The 22,210-nt window shown below is 38.9% G+C and overlaps 1 protein-coding gene across 1 annotated transcript in view; it reads left to right on the plus strand.

Annotated features, from left to right (window-relative positions):
- The window catches only part of LOC112304812 (phospholipid-transporting ATPase ABCA3-like), a 328,364-nt gene extending 306,418 nt beyond the window's left edge, over window positions 1-21,946 (plus strand). Inside the window, exons 28-32 of the mRNA XM_053925911.1 lie at window positions 14,768-14,955; window positions 16,009-16,179; window positions 17,259-17,449; window positions 21,350-21,423; window positions 21,806-21,946. Of these exons, the coding sequence (XP_053781886.1) occupies window positions 14,768-14,955; window positions 16,009-16,179; window positions 17,259-17,449; window positions 21,350-21,423; window positions 21,806-21,946 (765 nt within the window). The remainder of the gene's footprint in view (window positions 1-14,767; window positions 14,956-16,008; window positions 16,180-17,258; window positions 17,450-21,349; window positions 21,424-21,805) is intronic.
- Window positions 21,947-22,210: the final 264 nt, after the last annotated feature.

Consider the following 22,210-nt stretch of genomic DNA (forward strand, 5'->3'; position numbering starts at 1 on the left):
GAAACAGAGGGCTTTGGAGTCCCAGGAGATCCTCTTAAAGGACCCATACAAACTTACACGAACTTACCCACTCTGTGCTCCAGTGCTGTGGCCGCATCTCAAATGGTCCCAAGGACATACTGATAGGAACTGATTTGCCTGGCATCAGGGCAAGAGATGCACAACTTGGTTATTTCTGGACACACCCAGGCCCTGCAGAGGGAGCAACAAGCTCTGGATCACCGAAAGCTCCAAACAGCTTGCCCAAGGCCAGTCACAGGCAGTGTCAGACATAAGTCTGAACCAGAGTCTTTGAGTATTTACCTAATATGTAGAAACAAACACAAGGAGGCAGCCAAAATGGAAAGGCAAAGAAACAAGCCTTAAATGAAAGAAGAAGAGACTACTCCAAAAGAGCTAAAAGAAATTGAGGCAATGAATTGATCAGATATAGAGATCAAAGAAATGTTTATACAGATGCCCAAACATGTAATAAAGACACAGAAACTATTAAAAGAGTCAGAAATAAAGAATGAAATATCTGAAATAAATAATACACTGCAAAAAATAAATAGTAGGTTAGATGAAACAAAAGAATAAATCAGCAATTTGGAAGACAAGGTAGAAAAAACACCAATTCAAAACAGCAAAAAGAAAAAAGAATTTTTAAGCATTTTAAATAAACCACCTAACCCTACATCTACAAGAACTGGAGGAACAACAACAAAAACATCCCAGAGCAAGTAGAAGAAAGGAAATAATTGAGATCACAGCAGATTCTTAAATGACATAGAGACTGAAAGAAAAATTCTAAGGATCAATAAATCCAGAGGCTGGTTCTCTGAATTAAACAAAATCAGCAGGCCTCTACAAACACTCATCAAGAAAAAAAAAGAGAGAGAGAGGACTAAATAAACACAATCAGATAAGAAAGATGAGAGATTACAACCAATACCACAGAAATACAAAGGATTGTAAGAAACTACTACAAACACATATATGTCGAGAAATTTGAAAACCTAGGTGAAATGGACAAGTTTCTAGAAAAATGCAACCTTCCAAAACTGAATGAAGAAGAAGCAAAAACAGCTGAATGAAGAAGACCAATAACAGCTGACAAAATCGAAACAGTAGTCAAAAAATTCCTGGCACACAAAAGCCCTGAACCAGATGGTTTCACAGGAGAATTTTACAAAGCATTTAAGGAAGAGCTAACCCCTGTACTCTGCAGACTATTCCAAAGCATCCAAGAAGAGGTAAGTCTCCCAAACTCTTTTTATGAAGCCAACATCATCCCAAAACCAGATAAAGACATAACAAAGAAAGAAAACTTCAGGCCAATATCGCTGATGAACATACATGCTAAAATCCTCAACAATATGATATCAAATAGAATCCAGCAATATATTACAAAGGTCATACACCATGATCAAGTGGGATTCATTCCAGGGGTGCAAAGATGGTACAATACTCACAAATCAATAAACATAATACACCACATAAACAAAAGGAAAGACAAAAATCACATGATCATATCAATAGATGCAGAAAAAGCATTTGATAAGGTACACCACCAATTTATGACAAAAACACTTAGCAAAGAGGGAATAGAGGGAGCATTCCATGACATGATAAAGGCCATATACAAGAGACCTATGGCCAACATCACACTCAATGGGTAAAACTTAAGCTTTCCCATTAATACCAGGAACAAGACAAGGATGAAAATGTTCACCACTCATATTCAACATAGTATTGGAAGTCCTAGCCACAGCAATCAGACAAGAAAAAGAAATAAAAGGCATCCAAATTGGAAAGGAGGAGTAAAACTGTCATTGTTTGCCAATGACATGATAGTGTACATAGAAAATCCTTTAGGCTCCACCAAAAAGCTACTTGATCTAAAAAGTGAATTTGGCAAAAAAGCAGGGTACAAAGTCAATATTCAGAAATCAAAGGCATTTTTGTACACCAACAATGAAATATCAGAAAGAGAAATCATGAAAAAAATCCCATTTGATATGGCAAAAAGAAAAATAAAGTACCTAGGAATAAATCTAACCAAGGAGGTAAAAGACCTGTACTCAGAAAAGTATACAACGCTGAAGAAAGAAATTAAAGAAGACACAAACAAATGGAAGCATGTACCATGCTCATGGATTGGAAGAATTAACATCATCAAAATGGCCATACTACCTAAAGCAATTTATAGATTCAATGCAATGCCTATTAAAGTACCAATGACATATTTCACAGATCTAGAACAAACAGTTCAGAAATTTATATGTGTCGCAGAGCTTTATCTCTGAGCCCCACGTCCGCCACGGATGAGAATAAATCTACCAAGACATGAACTGCTTCGGGAGGAGAGGTGGCCGATCTCTCAAAGGAGAAGGGCCAAGAGCCTTTTCCTCCGTGGGCTTTTATTAGGTTCATTTTGCACAAGAATGCAGATAAAGCTCATCAATCATTGTCATGCAGTAAGGGTCAAACAATACATAACCTATAGAGAACTTTGAAGGCTTATTCTGAGTTACAGTCAGTTAGTTAAAGGGCTATAAAACTTTGGGAGACAGACTCATTTCAGGCCTGGACCCTTATCATTTAAGCTGAGGGTATAAATAAAGCAGGTTTCACAGGATTGTATGCATTCTTTCTTAGGCCTGATTCCCCAGGGAATCTGCCCCTCCCAGCACAGGACTGCACTGCCCTCTGTTATTGTTTCAGGCTTAAGTCAGGCAAGGGAAGTAAGGCAGCCAAGAGATTAGGAGACTTCTTGCAGACAGAATGAGGACTCAGGCTATGTCAAAGCCAAGGGGCAAGGGTCCATCACCCCCTTTTTCTATAGCACCTAGAGTCCTTCCCTGTGGGCCTTTTCTGTGACCATGCCTGTCTTAGGTTGTTCCTCCCTTGCAGAATCTTACCCGTCATTGTCAAACTGGTCAAGCTCAGGGCCAAGCAGGGTAAAGTGGGCAGAGATGGCACCCCTGCCAGGGAGATAAGCTTTGTCTCCTTAATGGCTTATGGTCCCGAGGTCTCTGACTCAGCCTTAACCATGGGGGTTTACGGCTTCGGAAACTAGGCAGGGCAGTTCCCAACATATATGGAACCATAAATGACCCCAAATAGCCTCAGCAATTGTGAGAAAGAAGAACAAAGTAGGAGGGATCACAATACCAGATATCAAACTGTATTACAAAGCCACTGTGATCAAAACAGCCTGGTACTGGCATAAAAACAAGCACATAGACCAATGGAACAGAACAGAGAGCCCAGAAATAAACCCAAGTGTCTATGGTCAATTAATATTTGACAAAGGAGGCAGGAGCATAAAATGGAGCAAAAATAGCCTCTTCAACAAATAGTGTTGGGAGATCTGGACAGCTACGTGCAAAAAAATGAAACTCGATCACCACCTTACACCATACACAAAAATAAATTCAAGGTGGATAGAAGACTTAAATATAAGTCGTAACACCATAAAAGTCCTAGAGGAAAACATTGGCAGGAAGATCTCAGACATTCCAGGCAGCAATATTTCACTGATATGTCCCCTAGAGCAAGAGACATAAAGGAACAAATTAACAAATGGGACTTCAGCAAAATAAAAAGCTCCTGCACAGCTAAAGATAATGGCATTAAAATGAAAAAAGAACCAACCATATGGGAAAACATATTCACCAATGATACCTCAGATAAGGGTTTCATCTCCAAAATAGATAAAGAACTCACACGACTCCACTCCAGGAAGACAAACAACCCAATTAAAAAATGTGCAATGGACCTGAACAGACACTTCCCCAAAGAGGACATACAGAGGGCCCAGAGACATATGAAAAGATACTCGCTATCAGTAGCCATCAGAGAGATGCAAATTAAAACCACAATGAGATACCACTTAACAACAGTCAGAATGGCCAACATAAACAAATCAACAAACAAGAAGTGTTGGAGAGGATGTGGAGAAAAGGGAACCCTAGTGCAGTGTTGGTGTGAATGCAGACTGGTGTAGCCACTGTGGAATTTCCTCACAAAACTAAAAATGGAACTGCCTTTTAACCCAGCAATTCACTGCTGGGATTTTATCCTAAGAATTCTAAAACATCAATCCAAAAGAACCTCTATATCTCAATGCTCATAGCCGCACAATTTAGAATAGCCAAGTGCTGGAAGCAACCTAAGTGCCCATCAGTAAATGAATGAATCAAAACATTATGGTACATTTACACAATGGTATATATGCAACAGAAAGAAGGAAGGAACTCGTACCCTTTGCGACAGCATGGATGGAACTAGAGAGCATTATGCTAAATGTAATAAGCCTGGCAGTGAAAGACAAACATCATATGATCTCACTTGTAAGTGCAACCTAATCAACAAAACAAACAGACAAGCAAAATATATCCAAGACATTGAAATAAAGAACAAATTGACAGTGATCAAAGGGGAGTGGGAGGGGTAATGGGGGGACAGGGGAAGGGTTTTCAGGAAAAACTATAAAGGACACATGTATGAAACCAAGGGGGTATGGGATCAGGGGTGCGAAGTGTGGATGGCTGCGGTGGCAGGGAATGGGGGGAAATGGAATACTTGAACAACAATAAAAAAATACTGAGGAAATATTCCTGTAATTTTTGGTGAACGGGTTCAAGAACATTGATATGATGGCATGTAGGAAGTTACTAAATCAAGTAATTGATTGAATCAAAAGAAATAACTAAAAGAGTAAAAACATAGTACTGAAGAAAAATGATTTAGTAGGTTTTGAGTTGTACAGCCTGCTTTATTGGAATTCATTTTTAAATACAATAATACAAATCTCTGTTCAGAAGTGTTACAATGGAGGGGATACTATTATAGCCAAGGAATCCAGAATACCCTCTTCCTTCTATGTCAATAGTCCTTCCTAGAGAAAACACCCCTAGAAAAATTGCAGCAGAATAAATATTAATGTAACTTTTCAAAAAGGAAAAGAAGAAAGAATTTTTAAAATATGAGGATAGTTTAAGGAACATTTGGGACAACATGAAGTGCACCATCTGCATCATAGGGATACCAGGAGAACAGAGAAATCAAGGGATTGAGAAACTATTTGAAGAACTAAAGACCAAAAACTTCCCTAACCTGGTGGAGGAAAAAGACACATAAGTCCAAGAAGCCCAAAAAGTCCCCAAAAAGATGGAGCCAAAGAAGCCTACACCAGGTCAAACCTAATTAAATGACAAAGCTTAAAGACAAGGTTAGAATTTTAAAAGCTGCAATGAAAAGCAGTTAGTTACCTACAAGGCAGCTCCAATAAGACTGTCATCTGATTTCTCAACAGAAACATTTCAGGCCAGAAGGGATTGGCATGAAATATTCAAGGTGATGAAAAGCAAGGATATACAACCAAGCAAGGACATTGAAAGAGAAATAAAGAGCTTCCCAGACAAGAAAAATCAAAAGGAATTTGTTACCACCAAACCAGTAAAGAAGAAGAAGGAGGAGGGGGTGGAGGGGGAGGAGGAGAAGAAGAAGAAAAAAGAAGGAAGAGGAGAAGATAAAGAAGAAGAAGAAAGAAGTAGAACAAAGAGGAGGTAGAGGAGGAGGAGGAGAAGAAGTAGAAAATAGTTTTAAAAATGGCAATAAATACATATCTATCAATATTCACTTTAAATATAAATAGCTTAAATGCTCACCTCAAAAGACAGGATAGCTGAATGGATAAGAAAACAAGATCCATATAGATATGGTCTTCAGAGACCCACCTCTGAACAAAAGATGGGCACAGACTAAAAGTAAAGAGATGGAAAAAGATATTTCATGCAAATGGAAAGAAAAAGAAAGCTGGTGCAGCAGTACTTACATTTGACAAAATAGACTTTAAATCCAAGACTATAGTAAGAGACAAAGAAGGATGCAACATAATAATAAAGGGAACAATTCAACAAGAGGCTATAAACCTTGTAAATTCATGCAGCCCGCATAGGGGCACCTAAATATGTAACATGTAAAGCAAATCTTGATGGACAGAAATATAGTCATAGTAGGGGAGTGTAATACCCCATTGATTTCAATGGATAGATGTTACAGACAGAAAATCATCAAGGAGCTGGCATCCTTAAATAACACATTTTATGAAATGAAATTAATTGACATCTTAACAGCATTTCATCCCAGGCAGCAGAATATACATTCTTTTTAACTGCACATGAAATGTTTTCTAGGATAGACCACATGTCAGGACACATATAAGCCTCAATAAATTTAAGCTTATTGAAATCGTATCAAGCATCTTTACTGACCATAATGCTATGAAACTAAAAATCAATCACAAGAAGAAAACTGAAAATACACAAAGACATGGAAGCTACACGGCATGTTATTAAATAATGATTGGGTTAACAATGAGATCAATGAAGAAATTGAAAGACCTTGAAACAAATGAAAATGAGCATACAACAACCCAAAATCTGAGGAACACAGCAAAAGCCATCCTAAGATGGAAATTCATATCATTACAGACCTATCTCATGAAACAAGAAAGAGCTCAAATAAACAATCTACCTTTACACTAACAGGAACTTGAAAACACACAAACAAACAAAAAAAGCCCAAAATAAGTAGAAAGAAGGAAATAATAAAGATCAGAGCAGAAATAAATGAAATAGAGACTAAAAAATGCAAAAGATCAATGAATTCAAGAGCTGATTCTTTGAAAAACAAACAAGACTGACAAATCTTTAACTACACTTGTCACACAAAAACAGAGGTAGGACCCCAAAAAATAAAATCATATACAAAATAGAAGTAACAACTGACACCAGAGACATACAAAAGATTGTAAGAAAATATTATGAACTATATGCCAACAAATTAGACCACCTGGAAAAAATAGATAAATTCCTAGAAACATACAACTTTCCAAAACTAAATCAGGAAGAATGAGAGTCTGAATACACAGATTACATCTATGAAATTGGAGCAGTAATCAAAAAACTCCTTGAATTTTCCCAAACATTTTTGAGAACAACACCTATCCTTCTAAAACCATTCCAGAAATTCAAGAGGAGGGAATACTCTTACATTCATTTTACAATGCCAGCATTATCCTCATTCCAAAATGAGATAAAGACTGTACAAAAAAAGAAAATTATATGCCAATACCCCTGATGAACATAGATGCTAAAACCCTCAACAAAGTATTAGAAAACCAAATATAGCAATACATTAAAAACATCATACACCAATAGTAAGTAGGACTTACTCCAGGTATGAAAGGTTGGTACAATATTCCCAAATTAATAAATATGAAACACCACATAAACAAAATGAAGGGGAAAAGCACATGATCATATCAATGGATGCAGAAAAAGCATTTCATAAAATCCAGCACATATTTATAATAAAAACTCACAGCAAAGTGGGAATAGAAGGAACATACCTAAACATCATATAGGCCATATATGACAAACCCACTGCCAGCATCATACTCAATGAGCAAGAACTGCAGATATTCCTCTTATGTCCAAGAACAAAACAACAGTTTTTGCTTTCACCTCTCTTATTCATCATAGTACTGGAAGTCCTAGCCACAGCAATAAAACCAGAAAAAGAAATCAAAGGCATCCAAATTGAAAAGGAAGAAGTAACGCTGTCATTATTTGCACATGACACTATACTGTACATAGAGAATCGTAAAGATTCCACCAGGAAATACTATAACTGATAAATGAATTCAGTAAAGTAACAGGATATAAAATAATATTCAAAGATTGGTGGCATTTTTATACACCACTAATGAACTATCAGAAAGAGAAATTAAGGAAACAGTCCTATTCACAATTACTTCAAATAGAAAAAATACCTAGGAATAAACTTAACCAAAATGTAAAAGACATGTACTCAGAAAATTATAAGATACTGAAGAAAGAAATAAAAGATACAAATAAGTGTAAGTATGTACTGGGTTCAGGGATAGAAAAAATTAACATTAGTAAAATGTCCACACTTCCTAAAGCAATCCAGATTCAACACAATTCCTATCAAGATACCAATGATGTGTTTCACAGAAATAGAACAAATATTTCAAAAATTTATGTTGAATCATGAAAGCCCCCAAATAACAACAGCAATCTTGAGAAAGATGAACAAAGTTGTAGGAATCGTGCCACCTAATAAGAAACTTTCCTATGAGGCCATAGTAATCAGAACAGCATGGTACTGGCATAAAAACAGACACATAGATCAATGGAACAGAATACAGAGCCCAGAAATAAACTCATGCCTTTACAGTTAATAAATATTTGACAGAGGAAGCAAGCATATACAATAGGCTAAAGATAGTTTATTTAATAAATGATGTTGGAAAAAATTGAACAGATACATGCAGAAAAATGAACCTATACTATCCTATTACACCACAAACAAGAATAAATTCAAAATGGATTAAAGACATAAATGTTAGACTCAAAAATATTAAAATCCTGGAATATAACACAAGCAGCAAAATCTAGGACATTCCTCATATCAATATTCTTTCTGATATATCTTTTCAGGCAAGGGAAACAAACAAACAAACAAAAAAACAGACTTCAGGCTAAGATGGAGGCATAGGTAGACACACTTTGCCACCTCACACAACCAAAAGAAGGACAACAACAAATTTAAAAACAAAAAATAACCAGAACTGCCAGAAAATTGAACCATATGGAAGCCCAACAACCAAGGAGTAAAAGAAAAAAACATTCATCCAGACCTATAGGAGGGGCAGATCCAGGGAGCTGGGCTGGAGAAGACTCATACCAAGGTAGTGGCTGGAGGACAGGGACTGGCAAGGTGGCAGTGGCTGGAGGACCAGGAGAAGCGGCGGCTGGTGGAGCAGGCAGTAACACATTTCCGAGGAGATAAACTGGGAGGACCAACTAGGGAACAAGACAGACTGCACAACTAGAGCAGGGAATAATGCCTCAAAACCTCTGACTGAAAAATCCTGTGGGGGTTGAGGTAGCAGGAGAAATTCCTAGACTCACAGAAGAGTTTTTTGGAGAGAACCACAGGGTCCTAAAATGTACACAAAACTACTCACCCTGGTATCAGTACCAGAAGAGCCCAATTTGCTTGTGGGTATCAGAGGAAGTGACTGAAAGCCGGCGGAGAGCTGAGCAAGCTGCATTGTTACCTCTCAGACTCCTCCCCCACATACAGCACCACAACCTAGTGAGGGTGGGTTACCTCACCATGGCAAATACCTAAGGCTCCGCCCCTTAGTACGTAACAGGTGTACTGAGACAAAAAAAATTTAGCCCAAATGAAAAAACAGATGAAATCTCCAGAAAAAATACAATAAAGTGATGAAGAGATGGCCAACCTATCAGATGCACAGTTCAAAACACTAGTAAGCAGGATGCTTACAGAAATGGTGAGTATAGTAGGAAAATAGAGGAAAAAGTGAAGGCTATGGAAAGTGAATTAAAGGAAAATGCACAGGGTACCAACAGTGAAGGGAAGGAAACCAGGACTCAAATCAATGGTTTGCACAAGAAGGAAGAAAGAAACATTCAACCAGAACAGAATGAAGAAAGAAGAATTTTTTAAAAATAAGGATAGGCTTAGAAACATACAGGACAACTTTTTTAAAATTAATTAATTTATTTTTATTCAGTTACAATTGTCTGCATTTTCTCCCGTTCCCTCCACCCCACCCCAGCCAGTCCCACTTCCCTCCCCCACCTTCACCCTCCCCCTTGATTTTGTCCTTGTGTCCTTTATAGTAGCTCCTATAGACCCCTCTGCCCACTATCCCCTCCCCACTTCCCCGTGGCTATTGTTACAATGTTCTTAATTTCAGTGTCTCTGGTTATATTTTGTTTGCTTTTTTTCTTTTGTTGATTATATCCCAGTTACAGGTGAGATCATATGGTATTTATCTCTCACCACCTGGCTTATTTCACTTAGCATAATGCTCTCCAGTTCCATCCATGCCATTGCAAAGGGTATAAGCTCCTTCTTTCTCTCTGCTGCGTAGAATTCCATTGTGTAAATGTACCATAATTTTTTGATCCACTCATTTGCTGATGGGCACAGAGGGCCCAGAGACATATGAAAAGATGCTCAGCATCACTAGCCATCAGAGAGATGCAAATTAAAACCACAATGAGGTACCATCTCACACCAGTGAGAGTGGCCAACATAAACAAATCAACAAACAAATGTTGGAGAGGATGCGGAAAAAAGGGGAACCCTAGTGCACTGTTGGTGGGAATGCAGACTGGTGAGGACAACTTTAAATGTTCCAACATTTGAATCATAGGGGTGCCAGAAGGAGAAGAAGAAGAGCAAGAAATTGAAAACATTTTTGAAAAAATAATGGAGAACTTCCCCAATCTGGCAAAGGAAATAGACTTCCAGGAAGTCCAGGATGTTCAGAGAATCCCAAAGGAGTTGGACCAAAGGAAGCACATACCAAGGCACATCATAGTTACATTACCCATGATTAAAAATAAAGATAGAATCTTAAAAGCAGCAAGGGAAAAGGAGATGGTTACCTACAAAGGAGTTCCCGTAAGACTATCAGTTGATTTCCCAAAAGAAACCTTGCAGGCAAGAAGGGGCTGGAAAGAAGTATTTGAAGTCATGAAAGGCAAGGACATACATCCAAGATTATTCTATCCAGAAAAGCTATCATTTAGAATGGAAGGGCAGATAAAGTGCTTCCCAGATAAGGTCAAGTTAAAGGAGTTCATTGATGTGGACTCCGACCAGCAGTGTCCGTGGTGTTGTAGATTCGATGAAGAAATTCACACAGACTGCAGAAGTCCTGTGGAGAAAAGGGATGGCATGGCCACTCTCTGAGTGAGACAGCACCCCAACCCTTACCTGGACAGGCTTTTATTGCTTTTCTGGGAGCCTTACATCAAGGAAGGTTCTCATTTATTATGCTCAGGTTTACTTTAGGTGATTACTTCTTGCAGATAACAAAGAATAAGATGTTGCAAATGCAAGGGGAAAAGTGGTTGAACTGGTTACACTTGGTCCTTGGGAGGTTTAGCACAGACTTTAGGAAGTTTCTTCAAAGATATGCATTAAACATTTGCTGCCTTAACTCAGGGTAAGGGAGTTGTAGCAAAAGCAAACCTCAAAGCAGCCTAGATACAAGGCAGGCCTAGTTCCCCACGGGAAAGCCAATCTGGGCCTGGCTCCTTTGTGCTGCCTCACGCCTGTCAGTTTTCCAAACCATGTCTGAGCTACATTCACCATTGCCATGCATACCAGTTCCTTACAATTCATCACCACCAAACCCTTATTATATGAAACGTTAAAGGGACTTATCTAAGGAAAAGAAGATTTAAAAAACTGTGCACAGTTAAATAACAACAAATTCACAACTATCAACAACCAAACCTAAAAAAAAAAACCCAGAAACAAACTAAACGAACAACTACAACAGGAACAGAATCAGAGAAATGGAGATCACAAGGATGGTTATCAGTGGGGAGGTGGAGTGGGGGGAATAGGGGGAAGGATACAGGGAATAAAAAGCATAAATAATAGGTACGAAATAAACAGGAGGAGGTTAATAATAGTGTAGGAAATGTAGAAGCCAAAGAATGTATATGTATGACCCATGGACATGAACTAAGGGATGGGGGCATGTGGGTGGGAGGGGGGTGCAGAGTGGAAGGGAATAAAGTGGGGAAAATGGGACAACTGTAATAGTATAATCAATAAAAAATAAAACCACAATGAGATACCACTTCACACCAGTCAGAATGGCCATCATAAACAAATCAACAAACAGAAAGTACTGGTGAGGATGTGGAGAAAAGGGAACTGTAGTGCACTGTTGGTGGCATTGCAGACTGGTGCAGCCACTGTGGAAAACACTATGGAATTTCCTCAGAAAACTAAAAATGGAACTGAGTTTTGACCCAGCAATTCCACTGCTGGGATTTTACCCTAAGAATCCTGAAACACCAATCCAAAAGAACCTCTGCACTCCAATGTTCATAGCAGCACAATTTACAATAGCAAGTGCTGGAAGCAACCTAAGTGCCCATCAGCAAATGAGTGGATCAAAAAACTGGTACATTTACACAAAGAAATACTATACAGCAGAAAGAAAGTTGTGTAGTCCCTACCTTTTGCAACAGCATGGATAGAACGGGAGAGCATTATGCTAAGTGAAGTAAGCCTGGCAATGAAAGACAAATAGCATATGATCTCACCTATAAATGGAACTTAATCAACAAAACAAACAAACAAGCAAAATATAACCAGAGACACTGAAATAAAAAACAAACTGTGACAGCAACCAGAGGGAAGGAGGAAAGGGAGTAACAGGGGGGAAAAGGACAGGGTAGTCAAGGAACATATATAGAGGACCCATGGACAAAGCCAAAGGGGGAAAGGATTGAGGGGGGGATGTGGGGGTGGGTGTAGGGGGAAGTGGTGGCAGGAAAATGGAGATAAATGTACTTGAATAACAATGAATAAATGAGATGCTCAACATCAATAACATCAAATAAATGCAAATTAAAGGCACAGTGAGATATCACCTCATACCTACCAGAATGGCTATCATCAATAAATCAACAAGCAACAAGTTCTGGTGAAGATTTGAAGAAGGGGAAACTCTTTTGCACTATTGGTGGGAATGCAGATTAGTGAGGCCACTGTGTTAAGCAGTATGGAGTTACCTGAAAAAATTAAAAGTGGAACTACCTTATGACCCAGTGATTTCACTTCTGGGAATTTATGTGAAGAAAACCAAAACACTAATTTGAAAGAATATATGCACCCCTGTGTTCATTGAAGCATTATTTACAGTGGCCAAGATTTGTAAGCAGCTCAAATGTCCATCAATAGATGAATGGATTTAACAGCTATAATACATTTACACAATGGAAAACTACTCAGCCTAAAAAAGAAAATTTTAATTTTTGCGACAGCATGCTTGGACCTGGAGAACTATGCTAAGTGAAATAAGCCAGTCAGAAAAAGACAAATACCATATGACTTTACTCATATGTGGAATCTAATGAACAAACTGAACTTACAAGCAAAACAGAGACAGACTCATAGACAGAGAGCAGGCTGGGAAGGTTGGGGGGTGGAGAGATTGAGCAAAAAGAAAAATAACTCACAGGCATGGTCAATAGTGTGGTGATAGTGGGGGGCAGAGGTGGGTGGAGGTGAAAGAGGGTGTAAGGGGCATAAATGTAATAGAAAAATACAATAAAAATAAACTATGAAAAAATTTAAGCTGTGGTACATTTACACAATGGACTGCTCAGCCATAAAAAAAGAAGAAATATTAATTTTGAGATAGCCCAGATGGACCTAGAGATTATTGTGTTAAGTGAGATAAACCAGTCATAGAAAGACAATTACCATATGATCTCACTCATATATGAAATCTAATGAACAAAGTGGAGACAGACTTACGGATGTAGAGAACAGACTAACAACTGTCAGAGGGGAGGGCATTGGAGGCTGGGTCAGAAAGGTGAAGGAATTAAGCAATGGAAACAAAAGACTTATGGACACAGACAACCATATGGTGATTGCCAGAGGGGAGGGATGGGGAGGTAGAAGAAAGTAAGGGGAAGATAAATGGTGATGAAAGGAGATGACTTGAGGTGGTGAACACACAATACAATATACATATGATGTATTATAGAATTGTACACCTGAAACCTATATAGATTTTTTAAGATTTTATTTTATTTTTAGAGAGAGGGGAACAGAAGGAAAAAGAGGGAAACACCAATGTGTGGTTGCCTCTCTCATACCCCCTACTGAGGACCTGGTCCCCAACCCAGGCATGTGCCCTGACTGGGAATCGAGCCAATGACCCTTTGGTTCACAGGCCTGAGCTCAACCCACTGAGCTACACCAGCCAGGTCAGAAACCTATGTAATTTTAATGTCACTCCAATAAACTCAAGTTAAAAAAATATCTATTCAGATCCTCTGCCCATTTTTTAATCAGATTGTTTGGGGGCTTTTTATTATTGAGCTATATGGTTTCTTTATAGATTTTAAATATTAACCCCTTATCAGATATATGATTTGAAAATACTTTCTCCCATTTAGTAAGTTGCCTTTCATTTTATTGATGACTTCCTTTCCTGTGCAGAAGCTTTTTAGTTTGATGTAGTCCAACTTGTTTATTTTTGTATTCTTTATATATATATATATAGATATATGTATATGTATTATATATATAATTGTCATCTGTCGGAGGCTTAGCCTGATATAAGTTACTTGGCCAATGCTGGAAGTGAAATTCTATACATTATCTTAATTGATTTAATAGAATAGCTTTTCCTAATAATATTTATTTGTTTATTGTTGTTCAAGTACAGTTGTCCCCATTTTCACCCAACCATGCCCCCTGCCCCACCCATCCCTGCCTCCCACTCTCTAACCTACCCCCCTTTGGCTTTGTCCATGTGTCCATTATACATGTTCCTTGATGACCCTTCCCCTATTATCCCCTATTATCCCTCTCCCCCATCCTCTCTGGTTTGAATAGGCAACTTCCTCTAACAAAAAATCTACATTGGGTACATAGTAGTATATAATAGATATTTGTTAAAAATTCCAGTTATGAATATTAGTATTACATTTTACTACAGTGAGTTCAGCTGTAAATATTCTTTAGACTAGAAAATAAATAATCCTTGTTGCGAGCTCTATGGGTGTCGAAGCTTCTTAAGATGGTTTTCTATTTCATCTGTATAAACTGTATGCTCATTGGAACAGTTGACTTGGGTCTGTTGCTTATTAGTACCATCTTGATTCAGGTTAGGTCAAGAATTGGCTATTGTCCTCAGTCTGACCCTGTGCTGAACCACATGACGGGTCGGGAATTGCTGATCATGTATGCCAGGCTGCAGGGGGTCCCTGAGCCAAACATCTACAAGTATGTAGAAACATTTTTGCATTCAATGCACCTGGAAACTGATGCTGATAAGTTTCTCTACACATATAGGTAAGATACTATGTTGTTGCAATTATTAATCCATTTACCTGTGTTTCTACTGTTAACCTGATCCCTCTGTCACACAGAGGCAATAACTGAAATAACATCATGTCCTTTTATGGTGTTACAACTTATATTTAAGTCTTTTATCCATCTTGAGAACCCTGAAACACCAATCCAAAAGAACCTGTGCACCCCAATGTTCATAGCAGCACAATTTACATTAGCCAAATACTGGAAGCAACGAGTGGATCCAAAAACTATGGTACATTTACACAATGGAATTTTACGCAGCAGAGAGAAAGAAGGAGCTTATCCCTTTGCAACAGCATGGATGGAACTGGAGAGCATTATGTTAAGTGAAATAAGCCAGATGGTGAGGGACAAATACCATATGATCTCACCTTTAACTGGAACATAATAAATAGAAGAAAAAAAAAGGAAACAAAATATAACCAGAGACATTGAAGTTAAGAACAATCTAACAATGGACAGGGGGGAGTGGCGAGGGGACAGTGAGGACAGGGGATTACAGGAACTACTATAAAGGACACATGGACAAAATCAAGGGGGAGGGTGGAGGTGGGGGAGGGAGGGGGGTTGGCTGGGGTGGGGTGGAGGGATGGGGAGAAAAGGCACACAACTGTAATTGAATAACAATAAAAAAAATTAAAAAAAACAACAATAAAAAAAAAACATCATGTCCTATCAGGGTTCAGATGTCAAGAATAAGGCAGATCCCACTTATATGATGTTAACATTTTGTAGACATGAGCCTTTGCATTTCAAAAAGAGCACCTTCATTTCTATCTCCATACAATTCTTTATTTCTCCAAAACAAAAATATTATGCCAATAATGATACTAAAATAAATTATTTAAAAATGTCATTTTAATGAAAATGAGTTGATATATACACCTGGATTTTGGCCTGCTGCTTTGTAATCCATATCAAATCAGCATTCTGTATATATGAACTAATTCTTTCCTATGAATTAATGACTTGTGTACCCTTATTTTTTTCTTTCTCCTCCACTTTCTCTCCTCTCTTATGATGATAAAGTAGAGGAAACAAACGTAAATTGAATACTGCTATTGCCCTAATGGGAAAGCCCTCAGTTGTCTTCCTGGATGAGCCATCTACTGGCATGGACCCAGTAGCCCGGCGCCTTCTCTGGGACATGGTGACATGGATGAGTAAAAGTGGCAAAGCTATCATCATGACTTCCCACAGGTATGACCCATTGAGAGGTTTGGTTGAGAACAAGAAGAGTTTGGGAGGGCCCTGACCAGTGTGGCTCATTGGGCTGGGTGTCATACTGCAAACTGAAGAGTCACCAGTTTGATTCCTGGTCAGGGCACATACCTGGGTTGTAGGCCACATTCCTGGTTAGGGGCATTTGAGGGGCAACCCATCAATGTTTTTCTCCCTCTTTTTCTCCCTCCCTTCTTCTCTTTCTAAAAATAACCAAATAGAAAATTTTTACTGTTTTATTTTATTTTTTATTGTTATTCAAGTATACTGTCTCTATCCCCCCCACTCCAGCCATCCCCACCTCCCACCCCTGATCTCACCCCCCCCCTTGGTTTTCTCCATGTGTCCTTTATAGTTGTTCCTAAAAACCCTTCCCTCTTCTCCCCCCAATTATCTCCTCTGACTTCCCCTCTGGTTACTGTCAGTTTGTTCTTAATTTCAATGTCTCTGGTTATATTTTTGTTTGCTTATTTGTTTTGTTGATTAGGTTCCACTTATAGGTGAGATCATATGGTATTTGTCCTTCACTGGCTTATTTCATTTAGCATAATGTTCTCCAGTTCCATCCATACTGTTACAAAGGGTAGGGGCTCCTTCCTTCTTTCTACTACGTAGTATTCCATCACGTAAATGTACCATAGTTTTTGCTCCACTAATTCCCTCCTATACTCTTTTTTAAAAGGTGGATAAATAGAATAGTTTTAAAAGAGTGTAGGAAAGAATTAGTGGAGCCAGAAATATGTCAGTGAACTTATCTAAGTATATGAGCTACATAAAAGGTAGAGACTAATTTTTGGCTAAAGCCAAGAATCCTAAATTGAGTTCTGTAATCCAGAATGAAGAGAAGATAAGAAGGCAACTCTTTCTATCATAGATTTAGGAATCTATCTTTTTAATTTTAAAATCTCCTCATCTCAAATATGGTCTTATTTGAGATACTCTACAATACCAAGCTTTTCTACTGCAAATGTTACTTTAAAGTCCTAGCTCTGTTGTGAAATACTGAATTTTCCCTCTGAAAGGGAGTCTCTTCAGCCATATCTTTTTTGTCCCCCTAGCATGGAAGAATGTGAGGCCCTCTGTACCAGGCTGGCCATCATGGTGAAGGGGAGATTCAAGTGCCTAGGCAGCCCTCAGCACCTCAAGAACAAGTTTAGTGATATATATACTCTGACAGTAAAAATTAAGATTGATAAGAATGAAAATAAATTAAAGGAGTTCAAAGAATTCATTGCAACAACATTCCCAGGTAATATAGGTAGGGCTGACTTGTGACAACTGTGTTAGTCATGTATGTAATAAAAATGAATGAAGTATAGCAGTACACAAACACATGGATAAATCTTAAACTATGAGTGAAAGAACAAATAAAAATACATAATACATACTGTATGACTGCATTTATGTAAAGTACAAAGAAAGCAAAACCAACTATAGTATTTAGGGTTTCATATTTCAGTAACAAAACTATAAAGACTAGCAAATAAATGCTTGCCATAAAAAACAAGATAGTTTCTTTAAGGGAAAGAAAGTGAGTCTTAGTAGTGGCACATAAGTGATGTCTAGAATTCTGGTGCTGGTGACATGTTTGTTAACTTTATTGTACAGCTTAGCAGCTGTACATTTATGTTCCATATACTTTTTATATCTTTGATATATAAAAGGGGACCCCAAAATTGAATTTATGTATAAAAATTGTGTATTTAGCCCTGGCTGTTGTGGCTCAGTGGACTGAGTACCAGCCTGCAAACCAAGGGGTCACTGGTTTGATTCCCAGTCAGGGCACATGCCTGGGTTGCAGGCAAGGTCCCCAGTTGGGGGCATGTAAGAGGCAACCCAACGATGTATCTCTCACACATCGGTGTTTTTTTCCTGCTGTTTCTCCCTCCCTTCTCCTCTCTCTAAAATTAAATAATATCTTTTAAAAAATAAGAATAAAAATTGTGTATTATTCTTACATGTTTAAACTTCAGTCACCTTCAAAGTACTCTCCATTTGATGCAATACACCTATCCAGATATTTGTTCCACTGCTCAAAGCAGTTTCTTTTTTTTAATATATTTATTGATTATGCTATTACAGTTGTCCCATTGCCCCACCCTCACTCCACTCTACCTGCCACCCCCTCCCTCCCACATTCTCCCCCTATAGTTCATGTCCATCGCTCATACTTATAAGTTCTTTGGCTTCTACATTTCCTACACTATTCTTACCCTCCCCCTGTCTATTTTCCACCTATCATTTATGCTACTTATTCTCTGTACCTTTCCCCCCCTTTCCCCCTGCCACTGCCCTGCTGATAAACCTCCATGTGATCTCCATTTCTGTGGTTCCGTTCCTGTTCTAGTTGTTTGCTTAGTTTGCTTTTGTTTTTGTTTTAGGTGTGGTTGTTAATAACTGTGAGTTTGCTGTCGTTCTTACTGTTCATAGTTTTTATCTTCTTTTTCTTAGATAAATCCCTTTAACATTTCATATAATGAGGGCTTGGTGATGATGAACTCCTTTAACTTGACCTTATTTGAGAAGCACTTTATCTGCCCTTCCATTCTAAATGATAGCTTTGCTGGATAGAGCAATCTTGGATGTAGGTCCTTGCCTTTCATGACTTGGAATACTTCTTGCCAGCCCCTTCTTGCCTGTAAGGTCTCTTTTGAGAAATCAGCTGACAGTCTTATGGGAAGTCCTTTGTAGGTAACTGTGTTCTTTTCTCTTGCTGCTTCTAAGACTCTCTCTTTCTCTTTAATCTTGAGTGATGTAATTATGATGTGCCTTGGTGTGTTCCTCCTTGGGTCCAGCTTCTTTGGGACTCTCTGAGCTTCCTGGACATCCTGGAAGTCTATTTCCTTTGCCAGATTATGGAAGTTCTCCTTCATTATTTGTTCAAGTAAGTTTCAATGTTTTGTTCTTCCTCTTCTCCTTCTGGCAACCCTATAATTCAGATGTTGGAATGTTTAAAGATGTCCTGGAGGTTCCTAAGCCTCTCCTCATTTTTCGGAATTCTTGTTTCTTCATTCTTTTCTGGTTGGATGTTTCTTTCTTCCTTCTGGTCCACACCATTGATCTGAGTCCCAGTTTCCTTTGCATCACTATTGGTTCCCTGTACATTTTCCTTTGTCTCTCTTAGCATAGCCTTCATTTTTTCATCTAGTTTTCGAACAAATTCAACCAATTCTGTGAGCTTCTTGATTACCAGTGTTTTGAACTGTGCATCTGATAGGTTAGCTATCTGTTTGCTGCTTAGTTGAATTATTTCTCGAGCTTTGAAGTGTTCTGTCATTTGGGCCATTTTTTTTGGTCTTGGTGCTTCTGTTACTTAAAGGGGCGGAGCCTTTGGCGTTCTGTGGAGCGGGGTAATGCTGGTTGCTGTGCTGTGGTGCTATACATGGGGGAGGGGCCGAGAGGGAGTAATGGGGCCTGCTCCACTCTCTGCCAGATTTCAGTCACTCCCTCTGCTACCCACAATCAAATTGGGCCCCTCTGGTGCTGGTTCCCGAGTGGGTGAGCTTGTGCACACTCTAGGCTCCTGTGGGTCTCTCCAACAACCTCTCCTGTGAGGCTGGGAGTTTCTCCCACTGCCACCCCAACCCCCACGGGTGTTTTCACTCAGAGGTTTGAGGCTTTATTTCGCCGAGCTGGAGCCCTGGGTTACACGGTCTACTTCGCTCCCCGCCATTCATCCCGGCTTATCTATGTGTGAATGTGGGGCCGTGGGGTGCTACCCGCAGCTCTGCCTGCCCTGTTCTCTGCCACTCTGAGTCCGGCCCTCTCGGTTTATCTATGCATGAATGTAGGGCTGCAGGGTCTGCTAGTGGTCAGACTGCCTGTCCCATTGGTCCCACACTCCACCAGTCTCAGTCCTGCCACGGCAATGCGAGTCCTCTCCACCCCCGCTGCCTGTCTCTGCCCCTCCTACCCGTCTGGATGTTTATTTTTTATCTCCTTGGTGTCGGACTTCCTTGCCATTTGATTTTCAGTCAGTTTTGGTTGTGCGAGGAGGCGCAGTGTGTCTACCCTTGCCGCCATCTTGGTTCTCGCTCAAAGCAGTTTCTTAACTCATTGATTTTGATGCCTTTTAGTGCTTCTGCTGTTTTTTGTTTCACTTCTTCCACATAAGGAAAATGTTTCACTTTGAGGACTTTTTTCATCTGGATAAACAAATAAAAAGGTCACTAAGGGTGAGATCGGATGAATAGTGAGGGTGGGGCATGGGGGTCATGCCATTTTTGGTCAAAAATGGCTGAACACTCAACGTGGTGTGGGCAGGTATGCTTGTAAATCACCCATCATGACAGCCTCTCACAACAACACCAGCTGGCACACTGATACAGATGAGTTCCTAGAATATTCACCTGATGGAGGAAGCCTGTACTACAAGAGGCCCACCATCCAGAAGATAATTCCAGGTTTGGGGGGGTTCCCCCTCATATTTCACAATTTTAAAAGTTTTTTAAATGTTTACTAGAGAGTAGATAGGGATGCATTACCAAAAAATCACTATTATTGACATGTAACTTATTTAAGTATTTTAACCCCAATTAATTCCACTTGCAGTAATCTCCAATTGTGTGATAATAAATATAAATGCATCCTATCAACTAGGAATGGCTACAATATCACTACCATATTTTCAAATGCTGTAATAGCTCATTGCTTCAGTGAAAGCCTCCACATTTATGTTTTATATACAAGAATTTTAGCTTTCCTTTAGAATGAAGTTTGTCTAGTCATAACAATAGTATAAAGACCCTAACACACACACACACACAACTGGAAAAAGAAACCACACCCACACTGTATGAGCATAGTTTCAGGGCAATGTTTAGACACAGTTCTATAGAACATTTGGATTCATCTATGTTGTGTTTGGCAAAGTAAGCTTGTGAGCTATCATTTTTCCATGCCTAAAAGAGATTATGCCAGCCTCTGAAATTTTTACAAACTACAGGCAATAAGACCATACTTCATGTGGATATAAATCTATTGAAACACTTAAAGTCACAGATGGGTTTAGAGATTGTCATCTTTTGTATTAATTGTATATACTCTCTCTTCCATTGTTGCAGACAATTGGAATGGGAATTATTGGGGAATGTTATAAAACTCTATCAAATGTGGGCACTCTGTTAATCACCTATCAAATTTTTCATAGGTAACATCATAAGCCAGGAGTATCAAGGAATTATTTACTACCACATTCCCAGAAAGGAAATTTGCTGGGGAAAGGTGATTATCAAAATCATACCAATTTTAACATTATGTGTTAATAGAGGACTGACAGGAAACATTTGGGATTCACGCATGTGGAATGGAAACCTGACATTGTCAGAGAAGAAAAATCTTTAACTTTTCAATGGCTGCTATAATTTGATTAAGACTTAAAACTCTAAATTCTATTATTCCATACCTATCAAGAGAATAAGGATGGAGAACTGCCTCCTTTTCTCTGTTTTTCAACCATCTTTTCCTTCTACTTTCTAATTTCCTCCTTCTATACCTTTTTGTCCATAAGTATAAACCTGGTAGGAGTTGGGGAATGATTGGGTGAGGAAAAGGTTCCTCTAAGGATATTGCAATGGTAACACCATAATTTTTTTTTCTGTTAAAGGTGTTTAGTATTTTGGAGGAAGCTAAAGTGCATTTCAATTTAGAAGACTATTCTATCAGTCCGATAACACTGGAACAAGTCTTCCTGGCCATTGCTAATGTTGATAAAATGGAAAATGATCAAGAAATAAAGCTGTTATGATATTCAGTTCCAACCAGTGACCTTTATGTCTTTCCTAGACTGCTGCCTGCAACTAAGTACATCGAGGTACCTCTCTTGATTCTTTTTCTTCTTCCACCTTATCCTCCTCTTCCTTCTTCCTCCTCCTCCTCATCCTTCTTCCTCCTCCTCCTCTTCCTCCTTTTTCTCTTCCTCCTCTGTCTCTTCCTCTTCTTGCTCTTCCTCTCTTCCTCTCCCTTTTCTTCCTCTCTCTCTCTCCCCCTTCTCTGTATGTAAACAAATTGA

This window comes from Desmodus rotundus, chromosome 1 (assembly GCF_022682495.2).
Source record: "Desmodus rotundus isolate HL8 chromosome 1, HLdesRot8A.1, whole genome shotgun sequence".
Classification (NCBI taxonomy): domain Eukaryota; kingdom Metazoa; phylum Chordata; class Mammalia; order Chiroptera; family Phyllostomidae; genus Desmodus; species Desmodus rotundus.